Genomic DNA, 18,634 nt, shown 5'->3' with positions numbered 1-18,634 from the left:
GTCCACCTAATATGAGTGTGTTTCTCCAGACATTTAAGAGGACTTTTTTAATCTCAGGAACAAATATTAAGCTGATAAAAAAATATTTTTTAAAATGTTCAAGTCCTGAATAAGGATCTTGGAGTTAGGCGACTTGAGAGGAGGCAAAAGGAGTGCAGGGAGAGTCAAGTTCATGAATTCCAAGGTAAGGAGGGCAAATGTAAATTTTCCTAACACAGGCTGGCTGTTTCAGGACCTCATTCTGCAGCCCTCCACTCCCAGAACCTTGCCACATAAACCTGATAGAGCAGGAAATTCTCCCATGGAGCCTCAGAGCGGACCAAACAAACAGTATTGGTTTGTAAAAATCCAGTTTTAGGTGAGAAGGAGAGCACACAGAACATTCCAACACAGGAACCTACACACTATCAAAATCCAGCTTATGTTCCACTAAAATGTTTCGATATGTCACAGAAGCAGATCCACTGCCAAATGATGTGGCAAAAAATTTGAGATTTGGGAAAATAGTGGTTACTCAGCATTTGCAGCTGGCAGCTTGGCACAAACTTTGTTTTGGATACCTAGTAACCTATTGTAAGGCAGTGGCTGCAAACAGTTTGAAAATGCCACTCTATAAAATAACCCTTCTTGTTATCCCATCATGAGAAGTTTGTCAGTAAAATATTTCCTCCTACTCATCTGACTGGTAAAACTTGACCCTAGATTTTCTAGCAGAGTGACCTTGTTAGTGTTTATCATGAAGATGATGTGAGTGCTCATCACTGTCACTTCATTTAAAGTTCATATTTAAAGTGAATGAGTCAGCACAGCCTGAATTGCATAGAAAATACACAACAAAGTCCAAGACTAAATATTCACTGCACTTTCAGCATGCCTGAGTGCTGACCAAGCAACCAGTTCTGACACAAAAAATGTCTGTGTTGTGGCAGACGTTGGCTCTTTGTTGACCTCATAAACAAGGGGATAATGTTGATGCACAATGAATATAAACTAGAGGTACCAGCAGACTTCACATCCAACATTTCAAACTAACTATTTCATTATAATGATCACTGATAGGTGACACACTATATTTCACTAGCATATTACAAAAACATTCTGAAAAACTAAGTCTGGAGAAGAAATCAGTGAACAGGTCACTGGAGGAGCTGACAGGCTCATGTGTAAATAAAATAGTTTAGCTAGACTAAACTGGAATGTTACTAATGAATCAAAATATCATAAGAAACATTCACAGTTTCTTGTCATGTATTTGCAGGAAGGTGAAATATTACCCAGTTCCCTCAGGACCTGTGGATGCATCTCATCAGGTCCCATGAACACATGCACCTTCAGCTACTTTCAGCAGCTTCAGAAGTTCCAGCTTTGAGCTCTAAGAACTAAGATGATAAATCATTTTTACATCCTCACTGATGTCAAAATTGAAATTACACAATTTCACCTCTTGTCAACACTGGCATGTCTGTGTATGGTACCTGAGAATGGATTATAAAAACATCAGTTACTGTTCTTTCATCATGGTAAGTCAGCAGTAACCACACTTCCAGGCATCCTTGTTGTAAAAGACACAGTTAAAAACTGTTGTCACAAGTGAATTTCTAGTCTAACAACATATTAACAAGAAAAATTACAGCAACACTTCCTAGGCAGCTAAACCATCTGCCATAACTTGAGAGAGAAAGTAATAGTACAGAGAGCTTGTGCTTAAGCGAACTAGATCTTCAAATTGATCTTCAATAGTTAAAAGCAATTTTTTGCATAAAAAGTACCTAAGAGAAAAGCATTCCTCCCTTCACCTTTATTTCTCTCTAACTGCTGTATTTCTTTTGGCATTGTCTCACAGAAACCCTCAGCACTGGGAATCTCTCAGAGCATGCCTGCAATGACTGAAAATAAAAAAAACCACCACACTAGGCAAGTGCTCCTCAATTTTTGGTTCTTATGCTTGGTCACCCCTTTTCATGGAAATTACAGTAATTTGGTATCTTAGCATACCACTTTACAATATATACAGTTGGACATGTTGTCTACACAAAAAAGCCCTTTGCAATTCATTGTACATTAACTGCTTGACTTGGTATTTTGAGCGTAATTTGTTCTTTTAAGTTGTAAAAAAAAAACCTGGGTAGGTTAAACACCTGCTTCAAAACTCAGCAGCATGAGTTTCATTTATGGGTTAGCCCAATATGTCACAAATTTTAGCCTATTTAAAGAATACATTTCTCTAGGAAACATTCACAATATCTAGCATGGCTTTGGAAACAATTACTATCTTGTTGACAACACTGACTCTATTAAATGGGGGTCTATCCCTCAGCATTTCTTCCCAAGATTAAGGGACAAAAAAATTGATCTTTTTTTTTTTTTTTAACTCCATTTTAAATTTTTTTAAGACACATGCAAGTCTCTCACTTACCTCAGTCATGGTTACAATATATATAGCTGTGAACAGCTAGGAACAAGGCAGAAGTGGAAAATATTATAAATAATAGGTTTTACAAATCATACAGGTATATGAATATATTAAAAAGAAGGGAAAAGACATAATGTGTGACAAGTATGTGAATCATATATATCATATGTATATTGGAATAACTTTATTTGGAGGGCTCTTTTTTACTCCCATATTTTGAACTACATGCAGTCCTCCAGATGGAGAAACCAATAAGAGTTTAAAAAAAAAAAACAAACTTTTCAAATGATAGAAAAAATAAAAAAAATAAGCATAAATAGGGCAGAAAAATTAAGGGCATTTTTTTGCTTTTATCACCAAGTAAACCGAGTATTGCACCTGCAAGGACAAATGGTGATTTCAGGGTTCCTAAGATATTCCTACACACAAAAGCTCTTCAAGCAAAAGCTTTAGCAACCAAGCAATGGCTGGTTACAATGAGGCAGTTTAAAATGCAAGTAATTATAACGCTGCTTGCTGTAATTGCAAACCAACTGTCTTGGTGTCTATGATAAAAATACAGAGCTTTGCATAGTCCATTTTAGAGAAAGACAAAGTAAATAATGCAAAGTGGCTCTTACTCACTGTGCAAGTGTAAATCCTTGTTCAAGTGTAAATCCTTGTGCAAGTGTAAAACCTTGGAATAGGTTCTGTGTAACCAACCTTCCCTTACGTATTCTAAACAGTCTTTTGGGAGATTTAATTAATGCTGCAAAAGACTAATGGAAAAAGTGATTCTATGAGGGTAAAATATTATTGTTAGGCACTTATTTCAGCTGCTGAAATACTGATAGTACATACAAATGAGACTCTGCTTCCATACGGAATTGCTTACATAAAGGGACAATTTTTGAACTATTTCACATAACGTGATAATAAATTTATCTAGGTACATTGCCAAAACTGTGATTTTGTCACTATGCACATCCAGTTTAGCTGCTTTCATAAGTAACACTCAACCTATAAATTTGTGCTCAACTTTTCACAGTACCTGTGTTTTTCACTAAAAAAATGACACCAATAACCAGAGACACAGCAAAGAAGTTCCTACAGCACTTTTATATTCATAATGTCTTAAAAGTGTGAATTACACAGGTACTGTGTTACTTTCCCCCACAATCCTACTGGCAAACCAAATGATACAACCAGACTTAACGGGTAAAATCTGGATGCACAGACCCACTTTTTGGTTTAAAACAGATGCAAAAATAATAGTATTTTAATTCAGGTTGAGAGCAGTAACTTGAGCTGCGTATGTTAACTCTCTTGTTAGCATGTTAACTGTAAAAGGTTAAAAATGTTAATTATACAGTCTCAAAGACAATTTGTGGAGCGATGGCTGACAAAATGACAACAGCAGATCATCAGGAAGATGATTGCACATAAAGATATTATAGTACAAAACAAAACTTCCAATCCTTTTGTTCTCTGGTTTATAACATATCATCATACACTGAAATCTTTTCAGTGTATCATGATATGTTATAAACCAGAGAACAGAAGGATTGGAAGTTTCATTTCTTAAGTAATATTTTAATTCTTTTTAAGTAATATTTTAATACCTACCACCTTATCTTGAATATCATCATGAATGATGCTGGGAAATAAGATTAATAAACACACTAGGCATTAGCAGTATCTGGGTCTCAGGAAAGAGTTTTATTTTTCTCATATGACAATTTTCTCATGCCCCAGTACCAAATAATATATGTGTATTCTGCAGTAAAGCTGCAGTTGGACAAGCTCTCTTTCTGCCAATATAAACTGATGTTGCTGCCAAGAAAAGCACTAATTCTATACATCTATTTCCACCTTTTAATGCTACAACAGTTTCACACCTTCCTGTGGGCCAGTTGAGCCTCTGCGCCCCTACACCCTGAACTGGATCTGTGAGAGGATCCAGTCCAAAGAACAGCTGGGGGAGGAAAGTGCCCTTTGAACTGTGCCCTGGAAAAAAAATTATTTTCAGTGCATATTTGCATTTGAAAGTAACTCAGTGTCACACCTTAGGGAATGCTTGCCCATTTGGAAGCTTGACTGGTTTTAACAACTATAATAGAAGACTAAAAGATGCTCCTTCTCCTAAGAGACTCGTCCAATGGCATCCTGTTGCTGTCAACGTCTGCAACAAATCTGTAAATGCTTCCACAGGAAAATTCTTTTTACTACTTTGCTTCACTTGCCTGAGACTTATGTGGGCTCTCTGAAATCAAGGCAATGAAATTGAGAAATTAACCCAAAGTTTTGCTAAAAAACATATAATTAATATCCATTATAAAATGTCCCTCCAGCTTCTACTCACCCTTTCTCTTTCATTACTTAGAATTTAATGACTGCTTCATCTTATGGTTAATACCTGACCTTATGACTGAAGGGAGATTAATTCCTAAATTGAATGCAAGACAAAATAATTTATCATGTCAGCAAAAACAGAGGATAATTTCTGTAGGAAAGCAATGTTTTTGTGTCACCAATGAGTTATTTTGTCTCCTAAGCCCTCTGCCCACAACAGTAACAAAACACTTTAGGGAGTTTATGCTATCAAAAAGTTTTTGTGAAGTACACATATCTGAACTTGACCATACATAATTTCAGCATTTAAAAACAGCTGTTTACTTACTCATAAAAGAGGATTTTAAAGGCCAGTATGACTTTTATCTTGGTTCTGTCACTGTACCTCAGTGATTGGCAGTTTCAACCCCCAAAGTCTGGCCCTGTGTATTCCGTAAAACATACACTAAGCTTTCTGTGCTTCTTTCTTCCATAAAGATCATAAAATATAGATCCTGTGCATTACTTTCTTTACCTACCCGTGTTTCTTTCTTATTTGTATTTTTTGGCATCTAGATCAAGAAGAGAAGCATTCCTTGTGGAGAAAAGTGAGTAAGAAAGCAGCACCTGAAAGAACTCATCACCAAATCATATTCACAGCAGCAAAATGTAATTATTGAAGGCGAAAAAGATAACCTGGCAAAAAGTAATAGGTTTTTAAAGAAAGGAAAAATAGTTGAAATAAAAGATGCATGTGAACAAACAGGTTAAATTCAAAGATTCATAGATTTAAAGGTGGGAGGTACCAGTACAATCACCCATTCTGATCCCATGCTTGGCCCAGGCCAGGGAATCTCACTCAGTAACTAATTCTGTAACTCCCACAGTTTGTGTGTGAGTCAGGGTGCCCTTTTATACAGGCACAGAGTGCAGCACTTGGCATCTCCTGCAAAAAAATCTGCCCTGCTACCTGATTACCCATAATTAGAGTAAATCGTATTTCTAACACTTTAGAAAATATTATCTTTCATTCCTTTGCCAAAATTCCAACCAACGCCATACTCTAAACTCCTCCCCCATGGCTTTCTGGGGCAAGCACTTACTTTGTATCAGTTTATGCTTTAAAGGAGAACAGACCTGAGTGCTCAGCTCTATTTCTCCAGCTGTAAAACAACTCTAGATGTCTACCGCTCTCTAATCATATTTACCTAGAGATTCCCCAATTCTGCCTACAATGAAAAACATCTGCGGAGCATCAAGGATTAAACTGCTGCTGCTGATGCAACTGTGTAACAGGAATCTTTATGCCTCCCTTCAGCATCTCCTCTGCGGCAACACCATAAAATCCACTGCAGGATGAGAAGAGCTACATTAAAACAAGAACATTTGTTATAAAGATGATAAAGCAGATTGCAGAGCACTATCGTGCCATAAATTCCAATTAGAAAATGCTTTGAGAAAGGGGAAGCAGAGGGGGGAGGAGGCCTGGCTGCCTGAGCAGCAATGGAATTCAGCAAGAATAGGAAAGCGTCTTTCAACAGACCTCAGAATTAGAAAATAGAGAGGGAAAGAAGTATTGCAAACTCTGACAAATAAAAATAAAAGTGTATCTAAACAAAGCGGAAAAAAAACCTAAAAAACAATTAGCTAAAGAAATCACAGGTAGAGCCACAAGTAACGACAAAAGGTGTCCTATGAGCTGTTAGCAGTCTAGGACCACCAACAAATGTAATTAAGCCTCACTTCTCAAAGTCATTTTAACCTGTTTTTATTCAAGTATTACTTTGGTGAGCATAAAAATCCTGGTTTTCTATCCTTTTGCATACACACGCAGAAAGGCTATGAAAAAAAAAAAATTGCAACACTGAAATGGCAGCATCAACCTTCTTTTCCCGAAAAGTTTGTCTTTAAAATAATACATGTAAGAAAACAGATGAAGACCACCAATTCTGGAAGTAACTTTGCTATTCCTTTCACAAATGTGAAGGGTACTGGGGGGGAGTCTTTCTTTTCCTTCGCATTATAAAGTTTAAATGGGCCACAATATAGTAACTGAAGTCAGTGATACCATATAAATAAGCCATGTACGTATCACCACCATCCATCATGACAGAGAGGAATCCTTTAAAAAGAAGACCATGGAGGGACAGAAGGGGGAATGGATGCAGAGTAGGATAGGGCAGGGCTGGCTGGGATCTTGGCAATGAGGAATTGTTCCCTGGCAGGGTGGGCAGGCCGTGGCACAGGGTGCCCAGAGCAGCTGGGGCTGCCCCTGCATCCCTGGCTGGACATTGGGGCTGGGAGCTGCCTGGCACACTGGAAGGTGTCCCTGCCCGTAGGGGGCCGGGGAGCGTAGAACCGGATGAGCTTTAAGGTCCTTCCCTACATAAGCCCTTCTGTTACTGCATTTTTCGTTCATTTAGCGGGATCCATGAGCTCTACATTTAAACTGGTCCAGTGCAGCTTGTAAAACGCAGTTCACCCTCAGGCCCCCTCAGCCGCGCTCCCGCCATTTCCCGCCGCCCCATCAGACGCCACAAAATGTCGGCGGGGCCGAGCGGCACTCCCGGGAGCGCGCGCGGGGCTCGACCAATCGCAGGGTGTCGTTTGGCACCACGTGACCACCAGGAACTACAACTCCCGTCGTGCCCACGGCGCTCCCTTCCTCCTTTCCGGTTCCGGTTCCGGCTCCCGTCAGCCGCGCCACCCTGAGGAAGGTCGCGCAGGGCGGACGAGTGGCCGCTGCCTCCTGTCCCTATCATGCTGTCCGCCGGTGTCCGCCGCTTCGCCACCTCCGCCATCCGCCGCAGCCATGTTGAGGAGGGACCCGGGAAGGTGGGCAGCAGCGTCCTGGCCCGCTGAAGGTCGCGGGGTGGGGGTTGATGGCTGCCCTGCGCTTGGCTGTGGTGTGTGGGCTTTGGGGTGGCGCGGTGATGCTGGTACAGGCGCAGCAGCGCAGATCGTGTGGGGGCAGAACCCCAGCTCCCTTCCCTGCGGTGGTACAGATGATGAGCATTGCCGTATGAGGGGTAACAATGATACTGTAAACGCTTTCTGATGTACCTGGCCGGTTTTCTCAAGCCTTCGGTCTGAAGGGTTAATTTTATATGCATAACTGATGCGAGGAAGTTCTTCACGGTGGCGATAATGAAATACCAGAACACTCGGGGGGCTGTAGGTGTGTATCCTCAGAGATTTTGTAATCGATTGCATGAGACCTGCAGCAAACTGGCCTCACCTTGGGCAGGACGGGAAGGAGAAGAGAGGACGAGGTGACCTCCAGAGGTCACGTGCAGGTTGAAATCATGGAGTGTTTGGTGGGAAGGAGCCTTAAAAATCATTTTATTCCACCCCCTGCCATGGCAGGGACATCTCCCACCATCCCAGGCTGCTCCCAGCCCCAGTGTCCAGCCTGGCCTTGGGCACTGCCAGGGATGCAGGGGCAGCCCCAGCTCCTCTGGGCACCCTGTGCCAGGGCCTGCCCACCCTGCCAGGGAACAATTTCTGTATAGTACCCACCTGAAATTTCTCTGCTTTCGCTTAGAATCTGTTCTTTCTTGTCGTGTCTCTATCATTCTTCATGAAGAATCCATCTCCAAATTCACTGTAGGTACCTTTCAAATACAGGAAGGTTATTTATTACCCTAAATATTGTATTTCTTGCCCTGAGAAATATTGAAAATGCTTTGAAACTGCCTATTTGTTTTGTTCTGAGATTCTTACCACTTCTAAATGTGTTAGAAAGGAATTAATGCTTGGTTTGCAAAGGCTAAAACTCTCTTTTTTTCCCCTCCAGAACCTCCCTTTCTCTGTGGACAACAAGTGGAGGCTGCTGGCGATGATGTGTGTGTTCTTGGGGAGTGGATTTGGTGCCCCTTTCTTCATAGTCAGACACCAGCTCCTGAAGAAATGAAGGGATCAGGCTGCAGCTGCTCCAGCTGGGTAACTGCTTCTGTTGGATTTCCTAGTGCAGTGGAATTCAGGGAGCCTGCCCTGCTCAGAATTTCACAGTTCTCAGCCCAGGTGGTCTGCAGTTGTGTAATAGTAGCTGGGAGCGTGAGCAAGTGTAAGTTTGTGTCCCAGAGCTGCTGCACTCGGTGGTTTGTGACCTTTGCCTCCCCAGAGGCCACTCCTCTCTGCCTGCAGCTCCTGGCTGTGCCCAGAACCACGTCTGCTTCCTCCCCTGAGGGGGTGAGAAGGTGCAGCTGGTGAGGGAGGCCCTGGCACGTGTGATGTGACACCACAGGATGAGGAACTGTGATGCTGTAAACGCTTTCTGATGTGCCAGATAGAGCTCAGGGGAAAATTACATTTTCTTGAGCCTGTATCAAAACAGTCTTGCCATCTACATCATTCACAGGTTACTGTGCAATTAAGGTAAAGTCATTAACAGGAATTAATTGGTGCTTGCTGATGATCCTAACAAAGCCTCAGACTATGCAGCCATGCCACTTCAGTTTGTCTAAAGGTGGTTCCACTTTGGAAATACCTGTTATTGTCTGTGACCTGAGAAACTATAAACATTTTTCAGGAGCGTCAGTGACCCAGGGGGTTCTTGGAAGGAAATAACAGTCCTCATTGGAAGCTCAGAATTAGAACAAATTGAGTAATTCCTTTGCCAGTTTGATGTTTGTTCCACCCTCAACTGAGGAGAAAACCAGAATCAGCAGATGTGTATTGAAGTTGGGCATTTAGAGCTGGGGGGTTTCATGCAAGCTGAGGCCTCTGATGCAAAACCAGACAGTGGATGAAGCAAAGTCCTCAAATAAATCAAAAGTTCAAATTAAAACATACGTTTATTACAGGGCTCTAAAGTTTCTTCAATTTCTTTTTCTTGCAGAGTTGAAGTCTTCTGCACAGCATCGTTCAATGGGGATATGGTAGCTGCAACCCATGCTGGATGTCTCTAAATAAAATCTTAAACCCCAAGGCCTTGGCCTGTGTGTTTTGTGAAACTCCTGAAGTGCTTTTGACACCTGGTGTGTACTGAGAGCCCCTTCCAATTTCAGTGTATTGCCCTTAAATTAAACACTTAATTGTCATAATGTATAAGAACAGAGGATTGGGAAAATGACTTTTCAGAACAGGGATTGGGCTGAACTTCTTTTGCTGCTGAGAATAATGACAGTTTATAGCAGTGGGTATCCTGTCACCATAATCCATGCTGCAGAATTTTTAACTTCACTTTTCTGTGGCTTTTCTTCCAGGCTCAGCAGTTCTGAAGAGCTGCTGTTCCCTGATCTCTGTAGCATAAGCTCTGAGCAGGGACTTGGGCTCTGCCCCAAAGGTTTTGTGAGCCTTCAGGCTCAGGGGGTGACATGGGCAGAAAAAAAATATTGGTAATAATCTGTAGTTACCAAAACTGAACCTGCTGCAGATTTCCTGGTGTTTGGAAGAAACTGGTTGCTTTCTGTTGGTGCTTTTCAGTGAACCTTTCTGGTTTGCTTTTTCGCCCTACTCAGACACCCTCCTGCTGCAGCACAGTGCATTTAGTGTGGCTTGAACTGAACAGTTCCATGAAACTTTGAATTCTTTTCTTGCCACTCTAATCTGTGTTGATGCCAGTTTCTCATCCAACTCCCTCAGCAGAAATATGTGGGAGTGGTAACACGCTGCTTGTAGCAGAACAGCTCCTGAGTGCCACATTTCTCTCTTCTGGGGAGAGTCTGAAGTGCTGATGACTGTTCCCCCTTACTTTAGAATCCCTGATTGTCAGATTTCATAATTGTATTCCTCTAAAATAGCTAGTTTTATTTTAAAAGCCATCTTTTAAAACTTATTTCTAGCTCTACTTCTCTCCCAGCAATATCTTACTCTTAACATTTCTAAGTCAACATTTCTTATCTTAAAGTTTACATACAAATACATGCTGTATAAACCTTCTATCAGACTTTAAAAATTCTCCACAAATCCATTTCCCACCCCTGATGTGTTTGGAAGGAGCACACATCACCTCTGAAGGTTCACCCTGTGGGAGAGGCCAACCAGTTCCTTCACTGTGCTTAAAAACAAGGTCCCCTTTCTGAATTCCACCCTTTTCTTGTGGATCTCAAAGGTAGTTTTGAGCACAGGGTGATTAAACTTGGAGGAATTATTTTTGGGTAAAATGGTAGATACTTGAGAAGTGTTCTAAAGCTGTAATCGTCTCTTCTCACAGTGCTGTTACCCTGATGGATCATGTTCAGGAGCAGAAAGGTCCTGGGGGCTCCCAGTTATGAGATGCCACTAAATCATGAACTGTTTCCAAACCTGCCACCAGCTTGGGTAAATAGATCACTGATGTGGAGCATAGTACCTGTAACCTTTCCTCTGCTGATTTTTACATGATATCCATGGCTGAGGGAATGGAAGAGCTGAGCCTCCTCTGTGCTGCCACCCCCCATATAATCCCAGTTTTTGTGTGCCAGTACAAATCATGCAAAAATGAAACAGCATCAGCCCTGCTTCGTGTGAGGGCTGACTGAACACATCATGTTAGTCTTAAACTGTTTGATAAACCAGTGCTTGTGGTGTGATGCTACTCTCATTTACAAAGAAAACGTGGTACAGTTTTGTAGCCTTCACTAATACAGTCAGTTAATTCAAGGTTCCTTGAGTGTAGGAAGTTGTTAATTTGTATTTTTGATAAAACACTTGCACACTGTGAGTTGGAAAATAAGGACTTCTGTTCTCCACTCACGGCAAACTCTGTTACTTCTGCTGTAATTAGTCCCTTTAGAACTGGGTTGTTCCCTTGCATGAGGTGCTTGGGCAGTTTTCAGCAGTTTTTGAGCCCCAGCAATTACCAAGTCCGTAAGTTTCCTGCCTGACTTAAGTAATTGGTTCCCTCAGGATCCCGGAAGTTTTCACTCCTGCAGCAGAAATGCCTTAATAGATCTGTGCTGCTCTCTCTGTTAATGCAAAATGGGGCAGCCTGCATTCTACCCAAGGGCATTTTTTACTCCTAGATTATCTGTGATTTCGTCACTGTTCAGTAAAGCAAAGTCTGAAATGAGTTATTTTGGTTGTCTGGGTGGAAAATACAGGTTGTCAGTGAGAGAGATGTGGCTCCTGTCATTAATACCAGGTGTTTGACTGTGTTTCAATTTCACAGAGGCCCAACTCCAGATGGCTTTTTTTCTTTGCTCTTATGAGAAGATCACTGCATTCAGCCAACACTTCCTCAACCATACTTATTTGTTTATTCATGTAACGGCCCGTTTTTTTCCATTTACACCCCAAATTTACCTTGGTCTTAATCTTTTGTAGTTTACCCATTCCATGGTTTATTGTTTTAAGCCCTCCTCGTCCATTGTTTCTTTACTGACTGCTGAAGAGATGAGCCAGAGAAACTCAGATTTTTTTTTTTCCTCACCTCATTTTCTCATTTTGCAACGACTTCTCTAAACACAATCCCACCACAGATCCTAGCATGGAAATACCCAGCCCTGAGTGATTCTAGAGACAGATGTGTCACTATAAATATAAATGAATTAACTGATATTTCATGGTATTAAGAGGAATGGGTCAGATTCATTAAAGCCCATGAGATGCAGAATTAAGTTGTGCAAAAACATAACAGTGTGTCCCATCACACTCAGATATATGATAGTTTGTGTACCCAATGAAATATTTATTTTAAAATAGCCTTTTGGGTTCCCTTTAGGGCACCTTGACTTGGTAGAAGATAAATCAGTTGAGAATAGGAAAAAAGCAATGTGTACGTGGTGCTCCTCTGGCATTAAAATTGTATGAAGGAAACAAGGCAGTGGTTAAAGGACCTCTGGGAAATAACACATCTGTGTGAATGACTGTATTTTTTTGCTTGCCAGATGCCAATTTTAAGGAAAATCATTAATGATCCCTGATTTTTTTTCCAACTTCCCTGTTATAATTTTCACCTTCATGTTTCTTGTTTTGGCACAAACTCAAAACCGCTCTGTTTTGCTTCCAGAGAGCTTTGCAGCTTACCATTTTAATTATGTCAGGTATAGTCTTCAAGCAGTTTCTGAATTAAATCTGAGCAGATGTGAATTAGATGTCCTTATGCGTCAATATTTTGTAGGTTTTCAGTTTGTGGATCTTCTTTTCTTACTCTGGAACACTCCCTATTCCAGAGGGACAAGTCTGGAAGGGCTTGGGTTCAATTACATTGAATGGGGTCTTTTGATACAGTGAAAATTAATACATTCTTTTTCAAATCAAATTATTCTAGAATTTCTGTTCAATTAATTTGATAGTGTATCCTTTTCTTATCCACTCTTCACAAAGCAATGGGAATTAGATTTTTCTTTTTTTTCCTCCCCAGAGAACAGAAATTTCAATTCTTGTTCAGTTGTGTTTTGAAACATCTGGCATTAATCCACGTTGGAAATAAGATGCTGGCTTGGATGAGCCCCACTTCTGAATTATTGTGGGGAACCCTTGCATAATTGATCTAAGTACAACAGAAACCTGGAATAAGTTTTTCTTCCTTTAAATTGTGACCCCTTTACAGAGGTGTTGCCCTGTACAGCAGTTGACAGTGTGAGTTACTTACGAAAATTGCTTTAAGATCCTTTTACTGCTAATTAAATAGTAGGGGAAAAATTCAAAATATTTTCTAATATAAGTTATCAGCCACTCTTTTCTTGTTTCTTTCTAGCCTGAGATTTGTATTACTGTCTGAACATGAAACAGTTTAGAGGTTTATAAACAATTAGGGTTGGAGAATGAAAATATGAAAGCAGAACTTAGTATTGCATGGGCTAGCACATTCAAACTGGTTTTATCCTGTAAAGGTAAAGATCATCTATAAATTGCAATTCATACTTTGGTTGAATTTTCAGTGCAGGAACATCAATGGTTTGGGTTTTTTTTTTAATTAAATAGAATTATTGCATAGAAAGAAGAGAAGGAAAAAAATTGCTGCCTACATGAAAAAGAAAGTAGTTGTTCTCAATTTCATGATCAAGAAAATAAAGTTGTGTAAAGGTCAAACAATACACCCAATAGGGGATATCAGAGCTGGGACACAATATCCAGTGCTATAAAATATTCCTGCCTGTTCCCACCTCAGTGGAGTACATCAAACAGCTATGAGAACTTTCTTGTAATCATAATTTTAATGTGTGAAAATACACATTAGGCTAGAAATAGGACAAAACAGTTTCTGGGTTGCTTCATTGGAAGTTGGAATGTGTATCAGAGGAGCAGAATAACACAGTGATTTCTTGGTAAAAGCGTCATAATTACAACTTCAATTATCACCAAAAAAAAAAAGTTGAGAAATAAGGAGGAATGGTGCAAGTTTAGGGAATGTGTTACTGGAAAAACACTTTGGAGTAGCACAGAGTGGCTTATGGCAGGTCAAGAGGGAAAGACAATGACTGTGAGACCCTCTGTGGTGCAATTAACCACTGTTTCAATTAAAACATAAGGGTGGGCTCTGCCCCCTGCCCTCTCCATGGGTTTTCCAGAGGCAGCCCCTTCTGCAAACAGCCCAGCTCCTGTTTGCCCTGCTTGCACAGGGAAGATAAATGTTAGTTTCTCTCTGGGATGATATGCTCAATAAGTTTGACTTGAATTTAAATTAGTTTAAAATAATAGTATTTGCTGAAATTAATGTGATCCACTGTTCCATTTTCTCCTTTGGTATTCCATGAATAACATTAAGTTCTTTTCTGTGGTTGTGCCACCTTTTTCCATTAGCTATGTAGAGCGTGCAGCTCTTTGAAAAATGTCACTGTATAAATAGTGTTGCAGAGAACCTGACTAAGGCACAGCCAGCAACAAAATGTGGAAATGTACCTTGCTGGTGAAAAAAAAAAAAAAAGTGTAAAAATCATGCATGTGAAAATGTGCATAAATGCATATAAAAATTCTGAGGAGTGATGGAAGGATGGATATGAGAGGGAAGAGTGTGGTCTGAGGTTTTGTTTCTTTTTTGTAAAATTTTGTTTGCACCACTAAAATTCATAACTCTTGAGAGATCTTTAGACTAAGTTTAACAAAAAAACAAACAAACAAAAAAAAAAACCAACAAAACACAGCTCTGTAATTCTGGATTAAATGTAGTTTTGAAAAGACAAGAAGATCTCTCCCTCAAGGGAGGAAAAACCAAATAAAAATTAGATATTTGGCTAAATGGGGCTTTGCTGTGAACCAAAGCTATTTCCTAAAACAGTGGCAGAATGGACTGTTGGGGAAAAAACACAAACATAAATATACAGGCCATTGCTATGAGTGAGAAATCCTTTTTGCTTGCCTCCATGAGCCATCCAGGTAATTGAAAGTGAAAACTGGAGAAGATGTGCCTCCCTACAGAAGACCCATCTCTCCAAGACCTTCTTTTCTGACAGCCCGGAGCAGATTTGGGGAACAACTAATTGGAAACTTTTCTGGAAATGTGCACACCCCTCTGCTCCAGCACCGTGCTGTCACTTCTCTTTCCTGTTTGTTTCTCCTCGTCGTGGCGCTGCCCTCTGAATCCAGTTCTGCAGAGAATTGTTTTTGGCCAAAGAGCAGGAGGTCGGTTGTTAACTCAGTGCTGTCTCAACCCACTGCCAGGAGCAGTAAGTGCCTCCTTGTAGCTCATTTGGGAATATTTTAGTGCTGGTATGATGGAGCTGGGTGTGGAAGGGATGGGGTTTTTTTGGAGGGGTCAAGGGGAAAGCTGGATACCCCTAAGCAAGATCCTTTATCCTGATATTCTGTCGTGGCAGCACAAATGGGGAGGTATTCTGGAAATACCTGCACAATTTAAATTGTTAGGCACAGCTGAAGTTCTCCTGCCCACTACATAATCCAAAAGCAGTGTGTGGGCACCTGACAGCCTACCTGCATTACAGCTGAAGGTGTCACTTCAAAGTTACCTAAATTTTATTTAATTTCCTCTTTGACGCTGCTTTGAAATTAAAGCAACGCAGCAGCAATTCAATTGGAATTTACCTCTGAAATCAAACTATGTAAAACAATTTGCCAGCTACTCTAATCCTAGGTAGGTCAGCAAAACCTAGGCAAGTAAGACTTTAGGTAAGTCTAAGTTAAATTTAAGTTTATTCAAGTTATTATTCCTGCTATGTAGGCAACCCCAAGACTGGGAAATGAAAAGCCCAGAAAGCCAAGCAGAGCATCAGCACCAGGAAAGGACCAATCCCAAGGACAGGGCTCAGACCCCCATGCTTTTATGTTTTATGTCTCTCTCAAAGAGAGCCCACAAAGCTGATAGTCAGCCTAATTTCATGTGAGAGAAGACTGGACTTCCAGCACTTGCTCAAAATTATTAAATACAATTGTATATAATTATTATTTTTTATTTACTAGTACACTAACTCAGGCTCATTCTTGTTGGATTATGCTCTTTTGTGACTTAGAGATGGGGTAACTGAGAGGTGTTTTAAAAACTTTTATTCCATTTTCAGTCTCATGAGAAGGGTATAGATGAGACAATACAGATGTTATAATTCACACTATTACAATTACAAGTCAACTATTTCTTAATTACAATACACTATAAGTGTTTCTTGGCCTATCAGCTTTTGCCACACCAGACTGCAATTGCTTTAAGAGTAATTATCTAAAATTACCTCTTGTGGGTGTTTAATATAATGAATCTTTCATAGTTTTGTTTCTCCAAAGTATCAAGTCATTTTTGTAAGGTCATCCTTTGAAACTTTGAAACTTGTTCCTAGTTCCATCTCTTTCAACAATGTCTGTCCTATTCCATGGCCTTTCCAAGTTAACATTTCTTATCTCAAAGTTTACATACAGATATATACTATGTGAACATTCTGTCAAGTTTTGAGGATTTTCTACAGATCCATTTCCCACAATTCTCTCCCAGTAAAATTCCACGACCCCCCCTCCTATGCCATAAACAATCCCTGAAAAGTGGAATAGCAGCTCAGACTGTGTGGATTAAAGCAACACCCCTGGGAAGCCACCACAGATCACGTGAAACTGAGCCTGGGCCTCTCATTTTCTGCACAACAGCTGACCTGGATGGAAGGTGACCACACACCTCTCCTTTCTCCAGCTAAATTTAGATACCACTCCAGCAGCCAGGTGAGCACCCTTTAAATCAGGTCATGCAGGAGAGGAAATAACCACAGGTTCTGCTTTTGGAAATGGCATTATTGCCAGAGACATGCTCTAAAAGATGTTTCCTGAAATTGCAGGAGAGGAAAAACACAATGTGTAATCAGGGACTGAAAATGGTCATTTATTAAAAGCCCCTAGCAATTTTCGTGTGAGATTGCTAAATGAAATCTTTGTTCTCCCTTAGGAATCAATGACCTTTGAAAAATTAGTGACCGAAGAGAAATAGAAGACAATTCAAGGTAAGTCTATTGACAAAAGAGGAAAAAGAAGGGTTCAAACTCTCTCCCTGAAGATGAAATAGTGGAGGGTGCTGCTGGGTGAGAGGTACTAAGTGAAGGTTAAAATGTCTCACGTCTGCCACAAATCACAGTTAAGAAAATCTGCCCACCAAAGGGTGCTTGGCCACCTGCCAGGTGCATAAAACTAGGGAGAAGAACCTAAATTCTCCCAGGTATTTCTCCTCACTGGTTTGAGTTGTGCCAGGTGGGGTCAGAGGTTCACGGTTTTAAACCCCAAACACACATGAGAGGGAGAACAGGTTCTGATAGCTGTGTGCCAAAAAAAAAATGGATATTGTTTCATTTTCCTGAAGAAACATAAATCAGGATTCCCATCGACACTTTAAATGCTGCGTTACCTGCTAGTGAATTAAGCCTTTTATAATTGCAGAAGGGTTTTAAAAATAAAGCATCAGCCATGGATCTCCTTATTCTGGTTCTGCATTTCCTGCAGCATTTATGACCCCAGGCATGCAGTTCTGAGTATCCAAGCTCAAATGATTCAGATAGAATATTTTTTTAGCAAAAGTATTCCAACCCAGAATTTTGTTAACACCAGATTAGTGGCAGATTTTGGGAATTCATACTCCCAAAGTAGAAGTCTTTAAACTAAAATTAATTCAGGATTTATCAGCCCACACACTAAAGAAATATATGTTGTTGGTTACCCTTCATCCCAACAGTGTCCTTCTCAAAAATTTGCATTATGTCATTAGCCACTCTGTAAAACTACAGTTTCTCAATTTCTTGCTGTTAATACCCTATGACTCTTCAACACTGGTTCTATCAGTGCTGATACCTATTAATTAAATTCAACTAATTAAAATTAGTTAAATACCTATTTGACAATCCCGTTTAGCTGCTAATACTTCAAAATTTTCCAGTTTTTTTGTAAAATGCAGAAATAATTCAGAAGGCAATGCACCATCTGGCCTCATAATATCTCTGTTAGTTTTCCAGGTTATCAAAAATTCAGTGCCCCCTCTCTCTCCTTCATAATCTTCTCCATGTTTTCTCTCACAGTCAGTTTCTTTTTATCACCAAAAGATTGTAGGTTTAGAAAGCATTCAAAACCCCAAAAAGAGCCAAAGCTCTATGGTACTGTAAGGGTTGTAAAACAGATGTGGTTTTAAGGCAGGAAGGATGGCACCGCTGATGTGACACAAAGCAGACATTTACAACAGAAGCTCAGGTTTTCCTTATTGAGTCTTTACAGACCTTGTAAATATATTTGCATTACTTAAAATACAGATATATTTTTTTAAAAAATTGAGAAGTCCTAGCAAAAGGTTCTGTGGGGTTCGTTTTGACAGGGAAGCCATAAAACAGCAGTTGGATATAGTCGAAGTCTATCCAATTAGGAAATTCTTTTGAATATCAAATTAACTGAAAAACTTATGTAGATATGATAAAAAAACCAAAACTGTGGGGAAAAAAATGTCAGCTTTTTGTTACACCATTTTATTTAGCTTTATGTAATGCATCTTTTACTAGTTATTGGTTTACATCCATTTTTTATGTATATGTATGATGGTGTACAGGTAAAAATTAATAAAAATGTAAATGCTTGGAG

General features: G+C 40.1%; 1 protein-coding gene and 2 non-coding genes across 3 annotated transcripts; all 3 read left to right on the top strand.

Moving 5' to 3' along the window:
* The first annotated feature begins 7,398 nt into the window (after positions 1-7,398).
* On the top strand, positions 7,399-9,652 carry LOC115915416 (cytochrome c oxidase subunit 7C, mitochondrial). Its single transcript, XM_030968808.1, has 3 exons — positions 7,399-7,558; positions 8,520-8,665; positions 9,564-9,652. The coding sequence occupies exons 1-2, from the start codon at positions 7,484-7,486 to the stop codon at positions 8,634-8,636; spliced, it is 192 nt and encodes a 63-aa protein (XP_030824668.1). The 5' UTR covers positions 7,399-7,483; the 3' UTR covers positions 8,637-8,665; positions 9,564-9,652.
* Positions 7,723-7,785, top strand: LOC115915834. Its single transcript, XR_004061534.1, has one exon. It is a non-coding gene; the product is annotated as a small nucleolar RNA Z39 (small nucleolar RNA).
* LOC115915833 lies at positions 8,947-9,007 on the top strand. The gene has a single exon (XR_004061533.1). It is a non-coding gene; the product is annotated as a small nucleolar RNA Z39 (small nucleolar RNA).
* Positions 9,653-18,634: the final 8,982 nt, after the last annotated feature.

The sequence above is a fragment of the Camarhynchus parvulus genome, chromosome Z (genome assembly GCF_901933205.1).
Source record: "Camarhynchus parvulus chromosome Z, STF_HiC, whole genome shotgun sequence".
In the NCBI taxonomy this organism is placed as follows: Eukaryota; Metazoa; Chordata; class Aves; order Passeriformes; family Thraupidae; genus Camarhynchus; species Camarhynchus parvulus.
The sequence above is the reverse complement of the archived record's forward strand: the minus strand, read 5'-3'. Positions and strand labels throughout refer to the sequence as shown.

Coding starts and splice junctions, on each gene's coding strand:
- LOC115915416 (XM_030968808.1), top strand. CDS start 7,484: ATGCTGTCCGCCGGTGTCCGCCGCTTCGCCACCTCCGCCATCCGCCGC. Junction 7,559..8,519: donor TTGAGGAGGGACCCGGGAAG/GTGGGCAGCAGC, acceptor TTTCCCCTCCAG/AACCTCCCTTTCTCTGTGGA.